This window comes from Bidens hawaiensis, unplaced genomic scaffold (assembly GCF_021521415.1).
Source record: "Bidens hawaiensis isolate Kalapana, Puna unplaced genomic scaffold, B.hawaiensis_p1.1 tig00037111_1, whole genome shotgun sequence".
Classification (NCBI taxonomy): domain Eukaryota; kingdom Viridiplantae; phylum Streptophyta; class Magnoliopsida; order Asterales; family Asteraceae; genus Bidens; species Bidens hawaiensis.
Genome location: NW_027505455.1, coordinates 68,064 through 86,928, shown reverse-complemented (window position 1 = coordinate 86,928; position 18,865 = coordinate 68,064). Strand labels below are relative to the sequence as shown.

General features: G+C 33.6%; 3 protein-coding genes across 3 annotated transcripts; 1 reads left to right on the top strand and 2 right to left on the bottom strand.

Annotated features, from left to right (window-relative positions):
* Positions 1–3,454: 3,454 nt before the first annotated feature.
* On the top strand, positions 3,455–4,374 carry LOC143613276 (ras-related protein RABA1f-like). The gene is made up of 2 exons (XM_077087030.1): positions 3,455–3,726; positions 3,906–4,374. Exons 1-2 carry the CDS (start codon positions 3,509–3,511, stop codon positions 4,342–4,344), a joined length of 657 nt encoding a protein of 218 aa, XP_076943145.1. The 5' UTR covers positions 3,455–3,508; the 3' UTR covers positions 4,345–4,374.
* Positions 4,375–4,455: 81 nt separating this feature from the next.
* On the bottom strand, positions 4,456–7,662 carry LOC143613278 (uncharacterized). Its single transcript, XM_077087033.1, has 8 exons — positions 7,471–7,662; positions 6,577–6,614; positions 6,408–6,482; positions 6,237–6,320; positions 6,109–6,143; positions 5,608–5,693; positions 4,958–5,023; positions 4,456–4,668 (listed from the first exon to the last, which is right to left on the bottom strand). Exons 1-8 carry the CDS (start codon positions 7,535–7,537, stop codon positions 4,634–4,636), a joined length of 486 nt encoding a protein of 161 aa, XP_076943148.1. The 5' UTR covers positions 7,538–7,662; the 3' UTR covers positions 4,456–4,633.
* Positions 7,663–9,446: 1,784 nt separating this feature from the next.
* On the bottom strand, positions 9,447–13,844 carry LOC143613277 (uncharacterized). The gene is made up of 8 exons (XM_077087032.1): positions 13,413–13,844; positions 12,279–12,482; positions 11,730–12,206; positions 11,529–11,639; positions 10,597–10,773; positions 10,286–10,510; positions 10,090–10,210; positions 9,447–9,825 (listed from the first exon to the last, which is right to left on the bottom strand). Exons 1-8 carry the CDS (start codon positions 13,842–13,844, stop codon positions 9,698–9,700), a joined length of 1,875 nt encoding a protein of 624 aa, XP_076943147.1. The 3' UTR covers positions 9,447–9,697.
* Between the last annotated feature and the right edge of the window lie 5,021 nt (positions 13,845–18,865).

Here is an 18,865-nt window from a genome sequence, read left to right as displayed (position 1 = left end):
ATGTCCAAGCAAGGTATTTATTAAAGAGAAAATAAAATATGAATGAATACATGTATCATTCCTTGTCTAAACTTGATGCTTTCTTATTTTCTTTTCTATATTCGTTAAACCTTTTCTTTAAAAACATCGATTTCTCATTAGAGGTATTTGTTAAAGAGAAAATGAAGTAAGATTGAAGTGATGTATCATTCTTTGCTGAAACATATCTACTACATTTATTTATAGGTAGGTCGATGTACAAAGCCATTTTAGCATGGGAGGTGTAGAAAGGCATCGATATGCAATGTGTGTCTTTGATGCGAGTGGTATATGCGTCAATGTGAATTTGCACCGTTATTACACTGTAATTACCACAATATTACGTGGTAATTACAACATTATCACATAGTAAATAAGAATACTAAAACACAAATTATAAATATAGATAAAACGTGGTGGTTGGTGCCACAAGATTTTCAAAAGCCTATAAAAGTTACATTTTATATAAATTATTTTGAAATTTTAACAATTTGTTAAAATGGTGTGATAATTAAAGGTGTGTTTGTTAGGTTGTTGCTTGTACAAATGCAGTTAGGGGTGTTCAAAATACCCGAACCCGATTATCCTGACCCGAACCCGAATAAGCAAATTCGGGTCGGGTTAATAGGGTCAAAAAGTATTACTCGGGTTTTTCGGGTCAACCCGAATTGTTAATAGGGTCAGGTTTCGGGTTCATTTATAGAAAAAAGTCGGGTTTCGGGTTAACCCGAATAACCCGATTAGTGGTGATACTTAACTTTAGAAACAATGATGAAAAGGTGAAATAAGGACTATAAAGACAATATTGTACGCTTTATAGATGAGTTAATTATTATGTTTATTCATGATCTCTTTGACAGAAAGTTCATTTATGTTTTGTTCATTTAATTAAACGAACGAATATGAACATATGATTCACTCGCTCATCAATGTTCGTGAACGTTCGTTTATGATCATTCATTTAAGTTTGTTTACGTTCATTCATATTCATTTACATATTAATATAAACTTATTAAATATTATTTGCATTTAGAAATTATATCACCCTAATATGTTTTATATTTGTTTGTTTGTGTTATTTAAATGCGTTCATTTATGTTCGTTTATGTGTGTTTGTGTTGTTAATGTATTTACATATATGTTCCTTCATGTCCGTTTATCTTTGTTTAATTATGTTCATTTTATGTTCATTTAAATTTAAAATGAACGAACATAAATGAACACGAACATCTTTAGTTTTTAACTAACGAACATGAACACAAATATTTGTTCGATTAAGTGTTCATGTTCATTGTCCGTGTTCGTTAAAAGTTAAATGAATGAACGAGGACATGTCTTTGTTCATATTTATTCGGTTCGTTTACATGCATATATATATATGTAATTGTAAAATAATTACTTGTAAAAGAAGTTGACAATTGCGTGGAATGAGACATTTTGATTTTTTGGGTTACTGCAAGTTCAAGTCTTAAGTGTAACCTTTTAATATGGATTTTTTGGGTTGCCTTTGGATTTTATCATGGGCTCATGGATAGTCTTTTAGAAATAAAATGATTCTTTATTTGTTTATATTGTTTTTATTTGGTTTAGTATGTACTTCTTATAAATATATGCATTCTTATATATAAAATATGTTTTTTTACTTACAATAATAAGTTTACGATTTAGTGTTGGCATCGTTAATACTGACTAAATTCAAGTCGGTTCGATGTCTAAATGCACGTAATTTTTCTTTTTGTTTATATATGCTAATATGTTGTATTTTGGCGTTGGCAATTTTTTTAAAATTTTTGTTTTTATTTTTGGTGCATTAACCCGATACCGACCGAATTCGATTCATGCTTTTAACATTTTTTGTTTTTAACATTTTTTTATCGTAAATCGATACAAATGTCAATGTTATTCTATCCTTCTGCTAATTTATTTTTTTACGTTTATTGTCATTACTATAAAGAACCTAAATGATACCAGCCGAGCACGTGTCTTTGCCCTACCGCAACGCGGCGGTTTATTAACTATTAACACCTTTGAGTTATGGCGGGTGTAAAACCATTTATTTGATTCAATTATTAAACTACTTTAGTTGAAAATGAATATAATTTAAACCGAATAATTTTATACAGAATATGAAATTATAATAGACTTTAAAACTTTTTGTCACTTTCGATTACACGTTTATTAATTATGATTGGGCACATAAAAAAATTGTAAAATATGAATTACACATCCGCTCCGCTCGAAAACATGAAGACACCACCACCACCTTCGGTCACCATCCTCTCTCCAGCTACCAATAACTTTCAAAAACCATTAAGAAAACCAAATAATAAGTAAACGTAAAGACGTTGAACCACGCACGCCTGTTGCGGTGTATTAGCACACAAAACTTAAACCGATACGCAAAACATCTAAAAAATAACTAAGTCGACCAAGGATTCGCGCATTGCGGCGGGGCCGTTAAACGGAAGACGTAAAAATGTTAATTACGCACACGCGTTGCAACATGTTAACTCGAACGGTCTCTAGACAACATATGTGTGATTCAAAGACGATCATTCTCTTTTATGAGTTGTCTCACAAAGGTTCGATCATATCCCACATGCCTATGCGGCTGTGTATTATCAAGCGTGTGCTCATAGAATATTAAGCTTTATATAGATAATGATTGTGTGTTCTTTATGTGAGAAGATGAAAAGCTATTGAGTGCGTCTAGAATAGTTGTAAGCAGAAAAAATAACCAATAAATGGTAACAAAAATTCATATATGTTTCATGGGGCTTACTTAACTTTAAACTTGTTTTCAATATTTAAAATAAAAATTACATAGGATTAAAACAACTAATGAAACTAGAGTGACTTTAGATTAACAAAAACACTTTGAATAACTTGAACGGAACACTTAGAAAACGTAGTTACCATTGTGTAAAGTTACCCCATGTGTTTTATGCCGTAGAAGAAAGGTTTTTGGGAGCAATTAATGTCTTTTTGTAAGGATAGATTTTCATTCATCTTACTCTTCCGGTACCCTATTTCGTGAGTGTGATATTACCTTATACGTTTGTTCGTTAAATCGTTTGTGAATTTATCGATATTCTTCGATTAAGTATGTATGCATGTGTGGACACAATAAACTCGGACCCAACATTTGGCTATACATAGATATACGTATGAAAAACATCCATAACGTTTAACAAAATTCTAGGTCGATTGCCCCTAAGTCCACGGATGAGAAGAATTAGAAGCCACCAATCACCACAATTTTAGCCTTCACCGAGTTGAATTGGGTTGAGTCAACTCACATTCTATTAACACCTTGTTGTCCTCTAATTCATTTACATCTTATATCTAATCTACCAAATACAACCCTTATAACTGTCATTTAATTTTGAAGGTAAAATCATCATCATATCATCGTCCAATCTTGATCTCTCATCATCACCATGAAACAGCTTTGACCTCCCTTAACACCACCATAGACGATAGGGATATTATGGCCTATAACCGAGACGACGAGTATGATTACCTGTTCAAGGTGGTTTTGATTGGGGATTCAGGCGTCGGTAAAACCAATCTTTTATCACGATTCTCCAAAAACGAATTCAACCTCGAGTGTAAATCCACCATCGGGGTAGAATTCGCCACCCGTAGCATCAAGGTTGATGACAAGATTATCAAAGCCCAAGTTTGGGATACCGCGGGCCAAGAAAGGTATATTATTCATGTAAATATAAAAGAAGCTGACTCGTCGCCACTTCTTATTATAACACACGTTGAATCTCAAAAGAATGTTTTTTTATGTCGAGGGAATTACGCCCATCACACACGTATACGAAAAGAATTTTACATGATACAATTATTTATTTGTGTTTATGTCGAATTGAATGCAGGTATCGCGCTATAACAAGCGCGTACTATCGAGGCGCGGTAGGTGCGTTGATCGTATACGACATCACACGGCACGTAACATTTGAAAACGTTGAAAGATGGCTTAAAGAGCTTCGGGATCACACAGATCACAACATTGTGATCATGCTCGTGGGGAACAAAGCGGATCTTAGACACCTACGGGCCATTCAAACAGAAGATGCAAAGATGTTTGCAGAGAAAGAGAACAACTTTTTCATGGAAACATCAGCTCTCGAATCGATAAACGTTGAGAATGCTTTCACCGAAGTGTTGACTCGGATTTACTATGTCATGAGCAAACGGGCACTCGATGTCAGTAATGATCCCATGGTACCATCAAAAGGCAAAACAATTGATGTTGGAGGCAAAGATGATGTACCTACTTTCAACAAAAATAATGCTGGGTGTTGCTCTAGCTAATGTTAAAGGTTGAATAATATATGTTTGTACATTTATATATATGTAAAACATACAGGAAAAAACATTAAAATTTGAGAAACTTTTGTTAAAAAATAAGCAGAGTTTAAAACAGACCATAACCAATCTCAATAATTTATGCAAAGTTGCTTTTAAGATGATTTAAATGGTGAAAACATAGATCCCCCAACAATAGGCATGTATAAATCTTTAACATAAAACCAACTAAACGTTACACATAATTTAAAAAACTACCGGTTTCCAACCATCATTCATCAGTTGCCAAGCGGGCTCATTTCCTTGCTTCTGCCTTCTTTTGGTCCTTGGCTGAAAACACAAAATGGGGTTATATAATCAGCTTTTTATGTACAAAAAAGCATGTTTTATACTTTTATCTATAACATCAGTAACCAAAAATCCAAAATCATACTATCTGAAAAGTAGTAGACCAGTGTACAATAAAGTTTTTATTTATTAGAGTGTTTTGTGTCAAGTTGTCAACCTATTCAAATCATGACCCAAACTAAGAAAAACCCATTTTGATGCAAACCATCATTGACCCATTACCAAACCCAACTTTTAGAAAAGAAAAAAAAAAGAGGACTTTGAACATTACCAGCCTTCTCTTCCTCTCGCTTCTTAGCGGCTTCTGCCCGTTGTTGTCTGATAAGAGCCAAACGCTCTGGCAAATACAATGCACAAATCAAATTTACCATTCGAAAATATATAGAAGAAATAAAAAATCAATAAAAGAGCTATATTATAAGTCACATTTATTGGAATTTATATATATATATATATATATATATATACACACACATATATATATATATAATATATATATATGGAAGAGTTATACTAAAAAGAAGTAGTTTCCTAGGAAGGCTAGGAATAAATCATAGCCATTGGATCATGTTAATCAATGGTTGAGATTTAAAATTACCAAAAACCGACATAGTTTCCTATAATTACTATTTCACCACTATAACCGACATAGTTTCTTAGAATTGTTCTTTCACCATATGTTGTAATGCCACTTGTCAAAAATCTATTGGTTCTTATCATTCTTAGGAAACTCTTTCTTTTTATTTAAACATTTTTCTATATATATATATATATATATATTGGCCACAATAGCTTTAAAAATTAGTAAAATTATCAAGTATTTTTTTCAAATATATATGTATGTAATTATGTATATATGAATTTTGTGTGCATATTTTGCACAGCAATTATATAATTTCAAATGAATATCAGAATGCTCACCCAAATCCTTTCTTGCTTGTTCTGTTTTCCCCTGCTCTTGCAACTTCATATACCTTTCATGAGCCCTCTGTTTCTCAATTTCTTCACTGCAATATAAAGTTAAACACGTGATTTAAATGCATTTGCGCTTCCTCGTCTTTCATGAGCATTCGGTGATATTAAGATTATATGCTTACTTAAACCAATAGCAAAACAAAAAGGTAAGAAAAAGTAGCTGTATTAAGTAACGAGTGAACTGATTGAAACTTGAAGATTGTTGAAACTATTCACATGCTTATAATATCATACATCCCTTTGTTTGTGAAAATTAGATTATTACTTTTCTAAAATAGCCTTTGTGATGATATTTAATACATGAAGTTCTCATGTGGTTCAGAGAAAAGTTGGCCTGTTTTACCCAAACCCAGTTCAAACAAAACATATTCAATACTTGTGGCTTCCTTAAAACACTAAAGTGGATACAAAAGAAATAAAAATGAAAAAAGAAAAGAATTTACTAACCGTTCACGTCTAGATAGCTCAGTTGTTTTATCCAGCTAAACAGCAAGAGCAATCAATAGACAATCCAAATTAGTAACAAAAAAACAAAATACATATTCAATAACGATTTTATACATATAATAACTTACATCAGCATCCTTTGCTTTCAAGGTCTTGGGCCTAGCCATATTCGGGTTCTCAATCTCAATAACACCTTGGGTTCCTTTCTTCCTCTATTATAACAATAAATAAAATATATATCAAGTATATGAGCAAACGTTATATCAATAAAGATTTACAAAAAGTCAAAGATGACTAACGTCAGATTCTTCCTCCGATGACTCCTCAGATTCTTCATCAGATCTTTCCTCCTCAAATTCAACCTCAGCTTCTTCCTGGTAAACATATAATAAATACTAATAATTAGCCCTACCTACTTTAAGCTTTTTGGAACATAAATAACCGTTATAAATTAACTTCCATATTTACCTTTTTGAACGTGCGTGGGCGAGAAGAAGTACCAGCAACTGCAATTATCAATAAAAAACAAAAGTATATTAATTAACATGTAAAAACAATATCAAATTTCAACCGTTACAACAAAATGATATATACAACAAGAAAGGTTCATTGATCATGCAGAAGAAAAATACTCAATATCATGGTTGTAAAAATCCCGACTACGCGTCGATTAATCGCGGGTCCCCACCCTACTAATTAATTTTGGGGTAATCGGTAAACAGCAAAATCCGGCCAAAATCAGGATTTATCGGACTTAGTCGGCGTACTATGGCCTGATTCCGGCCAAAATCAGTGGTTTCTAGCGAGATTCCAGCCAAATTTCGGCCAAAATTTGTATCTGTATATATATAAAACTGAACTTACATATAAAATTGTGTGTGTGTGTAAAACTGAAATTATACATTAAAGTCAAATCTGATCAATACCGATTAATCGCTAGTCCCTGCCCGACTAACGACTACTACAACCATGCTCGATAGTCAACACTCATATGGCGTATTGATATTGAGAATCCTTTTAAACATTGCTACTTTGTTACATATATTAAGTTATTACATAAACCAGCTCCTCTGTTTAACATGTAGTCAATTCAACCCATATTAATCAAACAGATTCACATACACAACCACTACAAACTAATTATTCCTATTCCAATTATCATCACATATAATGAATTTAAATTAACAAATCAGAAGACCTAATTTCAGTTAAAACCCCAAACAGAACCCTAAATCGGCGTAACACGGATCCACTCATGAATTGGAAACTTGCATACATCAGATATGAATCGAATAACAATCAATCAACAAAAGTAACAAATATTAATGGTAATAAAAGCAGGAGTGTATTGAATTGACATACGCATCTCTTCAGGAGTGGAGAATTGACGGCGGCCGGTAGGCTTGCCCTTAAACTTGCCTCTTCCCATCCTCACAATTCGATCGATCTGCAACAACAACAAGAGGAAGAGATTGATTTGAGGGTTTTGAAATTTGGGATTTGTTCTTCAAGAGAAAGAAAGAAAGAAACCCTAGTTATATTGTATAATAATAATACTGTCAACTGTCAAGTGAGTACGTCTACGTGTAACGGTTGACCGCCGTAGATTTTATTTATTTATTTACGATATTTAATTATATTTCTATTTTGGAATAATATCAATTGTGGGAATAATTTGAGAATAATTAAAAAAAAAAGTTGGTAGCGTTATTTGTACGAATGTATATCTAACGAATAAAGTGACCAGTCGTAATCGAATTGAAGCTTTGTAGCCACCACAAAAGCAATTGTCTGATAAAAAATGTTATACTGAAACATAATTTTAATTTAAAAACCTATGCTATTGTATTTATCAAAATCAAGTGTCATGTTAGATCTTTTGGTGACTCCTTAGTGTCGTCTCCGATAATCATGTAACCTAGCATATAGGAAAAGAACGTATGAGCTTTAATGTCGAGTGAACGAATATCAATAATAGTGTGGCAGTGAATTTCTTTTTTTTAAGTGAATAGGTAAATTATAACATAGATTAAGTGAACAAAATCGATTGTAGTTATAGATTCAGTTTTAGTTCTAGTATTAGTAGTTTCAAAATCAACTCTAGTTATGACATACGTTAAGTGAATTGTTTTATTGACAAACTCAGTGAACAATTCACTAAGTAATTTCAGTGAAGTTTCAGTTAATAATTTTAGTTTCGGTTTCATTATCAAATTCAGTTTAAAACTACAATCATTTTATATCATTGACGTGTTTGAACCAATGTTGGAATGCAAGTGTTCCACAAGATGATAGAAATGGTGAGTATAGTGGTTAATTACAATATCTTCTTCTCTAGAATGATTATTAATTAGCATAAATCAATGAAGGAAGTGATAAAGATTAAAGTAGATATTAGTAGTTGTTACATTTTATTAATTTTCAAAAAAATAAACTTTTATGAGCATCCCCATTTCACACGCTGGAAAGAGGTCAAAAGCGGATCAAAGAAAAACTTACTTCAAATTAAAATTACACCACTTAGGCCATTTTATATATTTACATTTGGACCTATGTTTGTACCATAAAATGTTAAGAGATCTTATCTCGCCAATAATATTTTCAACCTTGATACTTCTTTCTTCAAAGATTATTTCATTCTTAACTTTTCATAAACTCTAACAAGCTATAATCACGATCATGTGGAAAGCCGTCTTTTCACTAGCCCCAGGCCCAAGATGGTGTAAAGATCCAGTAAATCTTTAACCGTAATGTAAATCAACAAAACTATATGTCCAAAGGATTAAATAAACAAGTTTAAATGGTTGTATATTATGAAATGTGATCCTTATTTAAAAGATGGTAAAAAAGAATGTCACAAATGTTAAATACTATCATTCATTTGCATATTCTACATTTTTAAATCAGCAAAACAAATGTCAAAAGGATTAATAAACAAGTTTGAATCAAGAATTGTTGGACACAATGTTATGAATGATGTTCAGCATGACCATGGATTGACTGTCCAAACTCCAGGCAGCTAAAATAAAATCTTGTTAGTTTGAACATCGTGCAAAAGTTGCCCAACTTAATCAAAGATCAAGTTGAAGAATAATAAAGATATAATGCATGTAGTTGGTGCACGATCTAGCCACGAATACACATCAAGTTTTTATCAGATTTGAGCAGATGGAAAAGCCACAGTCAATGAATGGCTCGATGCCTCGACGTGGTTCAGTTGTCCAAGGTCTAGTTAAATCTTTTTGATGGATCAAAAGAGAATACTACAAAAACAATCAATACCGTTCATTAAATGGTCTATGTAAAGCAGATTACAAGATTAATAGATCACGAATGCCTAACAAATAAATAATAGTTATAACTAACTAACAGCACATGAAACAAAGATCACAAACAGTTTATGCACAATTCATCGGATCAAAGTCACTTTGACAAATGACGTCAATGAGAATTAACAGTACTAAAATCGTCAAAAATGAAGATTATAACCATAAAAAACATAAACATTTTACTCTCAATATACATCTAAACTCGCAAGTAAAATCAAAGAACAATGATATCATGGGTGTATACTATGTTAGCTTTTCACCTAAGCGTCCTCAGCCATGTTAACTGGTCTTACCAACACAAACTGTGACCCGTTAACTTCCGACATCACCAACTCTAACAGAACCACTTCTGTCGGCCGTTTGACTTTCAAAGACGGTTCAAAGAATCCTGTCCAGCATAATTCAAAAAAAAAGATCAATAAGCAAGATTAGTTTTAAATACATAAAGGTCACAAATTTGACCCGTTTACCTAAACGGATCGATATGAGTCAAATGGGCAAACCTAAAAGATGTAGCTAAAAAACCCCTACTTAACACATTAATCATTTAGAAATCTTAATACAACTTGTTTTGACCCACACTAAAACATACCAAATTTGACCCGATACCATTTCAACACGTTACCCAACCAGCCCGATCCAATTTGCTTACCGGGTGAGAGTTTTTTCCTGCCATATAACTCTGCAGTCAAAGGGTTTGATGCCCAATTATTAACCGCAAGAAGACTTGTAGGTTGGAACCCGACTATTCTCCCGTCAGATGATAATACAATCTGAAATTTGAATAAAACGAGTAAGATTATGAAAAATAATGAATCTGAAATAAAGAAAGAAAGAAGAAATAAAACCTGATAACTTGCAATTTTATGGCCCGATGCTGCTAATAACTCTTGATCGGTTTCGTTGGTTGAAGTAGACGCGTGTGAAATGTCATCATCAACTTGAACCAGTCTTCTCATGTAGTCAGGGAGTTGACCGGTTGACACACCACCGCCACTTTCTTTTCTTATTTCTCCACTCCACCCGTAAACCAATTGAACTTTTTTGATAATTGACATACAAACATCTTCCAACTATTAAGAAAATACACACAATTAAGTACGCATATATGTTCAAATGTGTGTATGTATGTATGTGCATATGTGTGTGTTTATGTTACCATAGATGGATCCATGGACCAAAGACGGATGGATGATTGAGACTGTTGATTCGCTACTAGATGCTTTTGTGTGTTTTGGAAACGAGGGAAATACAACCGACCCATTGCACCAATGGCTGCAATGAAGCATCCACTTGTTATGATAGTTGAAAGTGTTTTCAGCACAGAATTACTTTTCTGCAAGAAATACATGACAAAGACATCATATGAAAGTCATGTATGGATAGCATATTCATTATAATAGAGTCAATATGAATGATGAGAAAAACTAACCAAGGCACACAATCCACTTATAAATAAAAAAGGTTTAAAAGGTTCACTCGTCACGCAATGGTTTTGACAATCAGATTCAATGCAAAACTAACTGGATTAGGCCTGTAAACGAATGAGTGTCCAGTGAACCATTCGACGGGAAATTGATTTTATGTTTGCTTATTTATTAATCGAACGAACGTAAACAAAATGTGTTGTTCATTTTGTTAAAAAAACGACCATGAACGCTTCGTGTTCTTTATTTATGTTTGATCATTTAAATTTGCTTTTGTTCGTTCGTCTATGTTTGTTCCGTTCATTTATATATTTATTTAAACTTTTTAGGTTTATTGCAATTTAGTCTAGTTTTGTTAACTTTTAGGTCCAATAGATTATGTCCATTCTTTTATGTCTATTTCTGTTTGTAATCGTTCGGTTATACTATTAACAAACAAACAAAAACACATTCATTTACTTAACCAACGAAAACGAACAAGAAAACCCCGTTCGTGTTTGATCATTTTGTTCCCTTAAAGTTATACAAGCAAACACAAGTACGCCCCATCCGGGTTCGTTCGATTCATTCACAGGCCTAACTGGAATTAACTGATCAAACTGCATATAAAGATTAAAGACTGCAAATTGGCACGTCAATAAAGCTAAAAGATAATTACCAGTACCTTTTTTATGTTCATGTTAGTAATCTTGTCAGCTGCGTTGTATGGCAACTTCTTATTTGGAAGTGTGTATAAATCCTCATAATACATATCCAAAATGTTAGCCAAACATACCTGAAAACATAATTACCACCAAAAATCATCAAAATAAAAACATTAATAAGATTTCCATAAAATTAATAACTTAAGAAAGAATAAAAATACCATTTGTGAGTGCGTAAGAAGAACTTCCCACCTATTATTATCACATTCTTTCAACCCTTCAAACTTCAAATCACTTAATTTCCCACTATCAATTTGCAATTTATAAGCCGGAACATATTCACCCACCCACGCACCAAACTCCCGACCACCAATTTTCTCGAACTTAGTAATAACTGACAACGGCCACCAGTTAAACTTCACCGAGCCTTCAGGAACCTTATAACTCTCCTTCATTGAATTAAACGTTTCAAGAAGACTTTTAGCATTTTCAACCACTTCATCTTCAAGTACTTTGTATAAAACAACAGAAGCGTCTTTTGATACAAACTTTTCAGGTTTTTTAAACCAACCAAAAACATTATATGAATAATCAAGAAACTCTTTCTTGGTGCTTTCAAGAGCAGAAACAGATACAACTTCTGCAAGAATAGATATGGCTGTTTCGTGTGAAGAACTTAATGTGAACGAAGCAGGAATCTGCAAATGTAAAAGCTTTTATGCGAGTTTTACTAATCAAAATCAGTGAATGAAAATGATATTGAATCTAACCTCTCTTGTGTTTACAAGATCATTCATATCTCGTGTTGTTCCGGGCCTGAATAAAAATAGTTCAAAACTCCAAAGTTTTCTTATTGTCACTTGGCGAAATGTCATGGCGAGTATGTTTGTAGATGATGTAGATGAAAGAACCTCTTTGGTTAAATAGTTTTTGAGCCTTTTTGCCCTCTCTTTGACTTTTCTAGATGGTAAAAACTGTCAAATTAGGTCACAGCAAATGCAATTCAGACACCATTTCATAGAATCACTACAAATAAAGATGATAAGATATATATATATATATATATATATATTATGCATTTGGACCTTTAAACCTCAAAAATCCAATAAATAATACTCATTAAATTCATATTATATATACACACACAATAAGATTAATATACCAAGGTTTCATCGCAATGATCTGATCTAAGCCGAGTCAAGGACCGATATTTGAGATATAGTTATCATGGTGGGATATCAGTACTTTTAATATCATGCAGAATTTATATATATAGCAATTTAACACCAACAATTCAGGATACTCTCCTAGTACTATCAACAAATTATCCTTTTGCAACTTGCAAAACACTAACAATTGTAGCAACTAGGAATTGATTAAGATTTAAAAACACTAGCAATTGACAATTAAGACTTAAAACACTGATATCTGGAAAATCCATGATATAGCCGATATTATCAGTACCGATATTTCACATAAGAATATCCCACTGATATTGACTGCATAGGATCGGGCCATGTGGCAGCCTGTTGTGGTGTCACGTCAGCTTTTTTGTTATAACATTTTAGATGTCTTTTTTTTATTAAAAAAAATACACGTAAACTTTTTAAAAAAGCTTACTAATTTATTTTTAATATTAAGCGTCGGTACCATAACGAACTTAACCAATACCACCCGAATCCGTACTGCTTCGGTGCTGCAGCGTGCTATAACAAACTTATACCAACATAGACCAAATTCGCGTCACTTGAAACGTGCAGGTTTTGTTAATACTAATTTACTTTTGCAGTTTAGTGCCGGTACCATAACGAACTTAACTAACACCGACCAACTTAACAAAAATGACTAATTTCAAATATTTAAACTAACCCTAAGACTTCAAATTAGGGTTTTAACCAACTAACCAATCTAGTTGAGATGGTACTATGTTCATCAGCATGACCCGGAAACACGGTCTCAGCCACCATAACATCCAACCCATGAGCCACATGCTCCTCCGCCGCACCACCACCGTCAGCGGCAGCCGCCGTTAACGCCTGGTCAAAGTCAACATCACCCGTAACAGTTAACCGACCGAGGTCATTCTCGTAGGTTCTGACACACGGTGCGGAATTGACGTCTTCTTCTCCGTCGAGAATGTACTGCTGTGTTTCCGGCAACGGCGGCGGTGTGGGTGTGGGTGTGGGTGTGGAGGAAGATCGTACGGTCAGGTGGGTTTGAGGGTGTTTTGATGGGAGGAAAATGAAGGGTTTGGATGTGAGGGTGGTGGGTTTTGAAGGAGAGTAATGAATAAGACGAAGAGGAAGTGGGTGAGTTAAGGAAGAAGAAGAAGCCATTGATGATGGGGGGTTTTGTTATGAAGGTTTCTACTACTTGACGAAAGTGGCTGCTAATTTAGGAACAAGTTTTGAGTCATAGCATGATAGCATCAATTCATGAGTGTAAATCGTATTTGACTTTTACCAGACTCATTTACACTTCCCGAGTTTCATTTAACACGAGAAAAGAAAGGAAAGGAAAATAAAGGAAAAGTTAAGATATTCTTTCATGTTCCCGAGTTTAATGAAATTAAAAGGAAAAGAAAAACTTTTAAGCATTTTATGTGTTCCTGAAATTAAAGGAAAGGAAAATTACAGTTTTACTATTATACCCTTTTAGTAACGGGACCAAACACTTCTCTATGAACTCTTTCACAACTTCTGGATCTTTGACTTTCAAAAGACCAGCAAGCTTTATACCCTGCAACAAACAAAGACAGATCACATATCAACATTCTGGAATAACACATTATGTATTTTTGATCAAGCATATACCAGTTTATAGTTGTAACAAGCATATAACAGTTTATTGCTTTAATAACTAGACAAATGGATGCTACGAACAAATTCTGAAATTTGAAGACTAGTAATGACTTTTTTCACGGTTATGCGGGAACGGGCCCAAGTCTTTGTGGCAAGAACCGTTTGTATTTTTTCTGCACTAATACCTGCTGGTTGTTGCACAATGCTACTAGGATTACTAAAATAACATGTCATATTGGTAATATTACTACACAAAAACTTAAATTTATCCGTGAGATCAGCAGACTATGTCTGCTGCACACTCCATTATATGCTAAATCATAACCTCTGTTGCACACTATAATTAATGCATAATTATTAGTTTTTACTACTAAAACAACATTAAGAAAATACACGACATGTTTAGTTTCAAGTTTAGTTTGACCCAAGTTAACCCATTTATGGTCTAAAATTAGCTGCACTAGTATCACAATTCACAAGAACAAGAAATTACAGTATGTTCTTGTTAACACTATCAACCCAAAACACATAGCAAAGCCAAGAATCAATAAATTCATAAAAATAATCACTTCACCATAACCAAAAGATAATTGTTCACAAGATCCATAACAACTTACAATGTCATCTTTGCCTGAATAACAAAAAAACACATGGCATCTAAAGATGGCAACCAATAAATAACATTATCAAATACATAACCAACATCTACTAACAGTGTCGTCTTTGCCTGAATTACCAAAAAAACACACGGCATCTGAAGATGACATCATTTCCTAAACTTGCTTACTTACCATCCTTCATCATACCTTTCAAAATACCCACGCGCATTTGAAGAGGACACCTAAATAATGTCCTTGCTTTTGCTTGATTGTTAGCCAAATAAATTAAAGCGTCCGGTATTTCATTAGGTTCCAAACCCATTGGCTCCAATTCGTTACAAATTTCCTCACATGTAAACTCACGATGATAAGCTCAATCAAATATTTTGTTCGTTTCTGCAAATATTTTATTGCTTCTGAAATAGCATAAACCACATTGTCAAGGCAATTCACAAGCTTCGAGTTAAACGCTCCAGCTTCATCTTCTTGTTCTAGTTTCCTTTTTTACTTTTACATTTTTTTGCATTTGAAGACGGCTTGGGTGGAGCAACCACAAAATCTAACACTTGAATATCATCATCAAAGTTGCATTGGTTCTCTAGAGTCACTTCTTTGGAAGCTAGTAAGTCATCCAATTCAGAAATTGTTTCTACTTTAATGTTGTCATTTTTCAGCAATCGAGCATTTCGTTCTTTAGCAGTTTCAGCATGTACACCGGAGCCCTATCTCTTCCAAATAGTTCTAGCATTTCATTGTAGTTGGACACTTTTTCGTCTTCAACGTTATAGCCTCAGGCTTTGACTGTTTACAAAAAAAAAGATAATTAGTATTATTATAATCGATTAAGTAATTGTTTAAGAAACCAACTAGAAAGCTTACATCTATTAATTTAGCCCAAACTTCGTCCTCAGCCTCAATTAGTCGAGTCTCATAATTCCAAGAGAACCCACTCAATGAAGTTCCTTGAAACATATCGTACCATTGAGAAAAATGGCCTTTCAATGTTTTCAAACGATTCATCAAATGACTTTGGTAAACTGCATTTGAAGCTTTGTAGTTAGCTCCACAACTTTACTAGTGTATGCTTGTGGGGTGAATGTTCCGTTTATCCTATTGCCTTTATCTTTCTGTGTTATCATCGCTTGAATGAATGCATCATCCATCATCTCTGTCCATTTGAAGTGTTCCTTCTTACCAATGTTTTTAATGCCTTCTTGTTTGCTCATGATAACTTCCTACATTATAACAAAAATAAAAGGATACATTGCTAAAAAAATTGAACTGCAAATGCTAAAAATTATAACTATGATATATAAAGAATACTAAATAACATCAATAATAAATGCTCATTTAGTGGTTAACGTGATAATAGGGGCATATACGAGCCGAGCCCGAGCTCGACTCGAGCTCGGCCGATTCGAGTTACTCTTTTAAAGCTATAGCTCGGCTCATGAGTTGTTTTTTTAGCTCGGGTTCGGCTCGTTTAATATCTATTAATCAATTTATACAAGTTTTTAATTATTTTTATACACTTTCAAAAAAAATTTGTAACAGATTTGATCAATAGAAAGTAAGTATATGCAACAAATAAAGATTTGAAGTTGTTTTGGTGCATAACATTATTATCAGTTGCTTGAAAATTCTTTAGCAAGCTTAATTAACTCAACACAAGAGAAACCATTACTAACTCGAATGCTACAATCGAATAACATGTAAAAATCAAAACAAAGTGTTATAAAACAAATGATAATACCTTATTAGGGAAGGGTTGCTTGGAGTGTTGAGAAGAAGACATTGTGACGGCAGCTTAGGTTTAGAAATATGAAACAAATGCATGACATAATACAAAAAGAAGAGGACAAGATAGTAATTTTAAGTTTGATCAGGATGTCAACTTTTCCTTTCTCACCTATTCCTTCCGATTTGGAAGGAAAGAAATTAGCATAAATTTTTATCACTTTCTTTTATTTTCTCATGCTTTCCTTCCTTAAAAAAAATCTGTGGAACACCTTCACTTCCTTATGTCATCCACTTTCTTTTCCTTTCCATTGCTAAATGAGTCTCTAGAACAGAGCCTTAATGAGGGGAGGGGAAGGAAATGAGGAGAAAATGTTAAAATATCATATTTCAGATATTTTTTAAGGAGAGAATGGGAGGGGAGGGAAAATACTAGAAAATTTAAACATATATTCATCCTCCCAAATTGGAGAGATTAGGAGAGAAAATCTTTTCAATTACTAAATTACCCTTAAAACTAATTTTATTTTAGTTTTACTTAAAGGGTATGATAGTAAAACTGTAACTTTCTTTTCTTTTCCTCTCAACTCGGGAACACATGAAATATGTAAATTCCTTGATTTTCCTTTCCTTCTCATTAAACTCGGGAACAAAAAAATAAGCTTTTCGTCTCCTTTCTTTTCTCTCCTAATTTCCTTCCCCTCCCCTCATTAAATGAGACTCTGGAACATAGTGACGATAACATGATACATCTTATTTTTATTTGTGTAATTAGGTTGTAAACAAAACGGACGTTCGGCATATGTTTGCTAAAATGTTCATTTATGTTTGTCCGTTAAAAACGAACCGGACATGAATAAAAAAGCTTTTGTACGGTAATCTTAACAAACGAACACGGACATAGACCGCATTCGTTCAATAGTGTCCGTGAACGTCCAGTAATTATTATACTTTTTTTAAATTAATATGTAATTGTTTATATTCGTTTGTTAATTATAGTCGTTTATGTATGTCTGTCCATTGATGGTCATTAGTGTTTGTTATAGTGTCCTTTAATGTATGTGTGTTCGTTTGTCCATTAGTGTTCGGTTGTCCATTAGCATCCATTAATAATATTAAAGAATGGACACAAATGGACACGGACAAACTCAATGCTTTAATGGACGGACACAAACACGATTTTTTTTGTTCGGTAGAGTGTTCGTGAACTGTCTGTTTGTCCGACAAAAGCTTAGTTGATGAACACGGACAACATCTCGTTCGGTTCTGTCACACCCTCAAAATCCACTAACGGAGTTTTACCATCAGAGGGTGTGAACTAACAGGATCGGAATCATTAGTTATAATCAAACACCATATTTAAAGTTTTCAAAACCAACAAGACATCAAATCTTAAATGAAATGCGGAAGCGTAAATTGTAAAGCAAAAAGTTGTGCCACGCAGGACGACTTAAAAACCCAAGTTATCAAGATAAAAATTAAAAGAAGTTTTTTTTTAAGCAATGGTGTTCAACGAATGCATGTCCTATACCGCGCGCACGCCTCGGCTACCTGAGAATAACATACTAAAAGTGGTCAACACAGGGTTGGTGAGTTCACAAGTTTATACAAATAAAGCGTTTGCGTTTTAGCGTTACCAGATAATGTTAAGTCGATTATATATTAATAGGTAGCTAACCTATCAAGCATGTATTACTAAGTGTTCGACACCGAAGCTGACGGTTTAACGATTCCCTTGCCACCAAGTCCACCACGACCATGGTAATGTGTTAGCCAAATTTACACCCACTCGACCTATAGTCGAGTTTAGAGTCGGGTGGGGCTTGTCAAACCCAGTAGTACTACTCAAAGGTGACTCGCTATCCAAATATTAACCGGTTCGATGTTTAGAAGGACTTTAGTTGGTTTGTTTGCCACTTAGCCTTACAAGTGATATATAATAAAGTAACAAAATCTACATTGTTGGAGTATGTTATCTCCCCCTAATAAAAGCGTTTAAAAAGAGTAAAAGGGGCCGTGAAACTCACTGTTTGCGAAGATAACAAAAAGATCCGAGAAAAGGTATGCGTCACAGAAAATCCTCACTAGTGCTCTAAAAACAAAATTGAGATTTTCTAAGTATTTATAATACGAGTGAGTCCCTAGACTTGACACATAAAACTAATGCAAGAGATACGTTTCGTGTTTCGTTTGTGAAATAAGTGCAACTACACAAGCACG

Excerpts from the sequence above, each read along its gene's own strand:
- LOC143613276 (XM_077087030.1), top strand. The coding sequence starts at position 3,509 with ATGGCCTATAACCGAGACGACGAGTATGATTACCTGTTCAAGGTGGTT. Across the intron at positions 3,727-3,905 it reads GATACCGCGGGCCAAGAAAG|GTATCGCGCTATAACAAGCG; the intron begins GTATATTATTCA and ends AATTGAATGCAG.
- LOC143613278 (XM_077087033.1), bottom strand. The coding sequence starts at position 7,537 with ATGGGAAGAGGCAAGTTTAAGGGCAAGCCTACCGGCCGCCGTCAATTC. Across the intron at positions 6,615-7,470 it reads CTCCACTCCTGAAGAGATGC|TTGCTGGTACTTCTTCTCGC; the intron begins GTATGTCAATTC and ends TGATAATTGCAG. Across the intron at positions 5,024-5,607 it reads ACAAGCAAGAAAGGATTTGG|AGCGTTTGGCTCTTATCAGA; the intron begins GTGAGCATTCTG and ends TGTATTTGCCAG.
- LOC143613277 (XM_077087032.1), bottom strand. The coding sequence starts at position 13,844 with ATGGCTTCTTCTTCTTCCTTAACTCACCCACTTCCTCTTCGTCTTATT. Across the intron at positions 12,483-13,412 it reads GTACCATCTCAACTAGATTG|TTTTTACCATCTAGAAAAGT; the intron begins GTTAGTTGGTTA and ends CTAATTTGACAG. Across the intron at positions 10,774-11,528 it reads CTAACATGAACATAAAAAAG|AAAAGTAATTCTGTGCTGAA; the intron begins GTACTGGTAATT and ends TATTTCTTGCAG.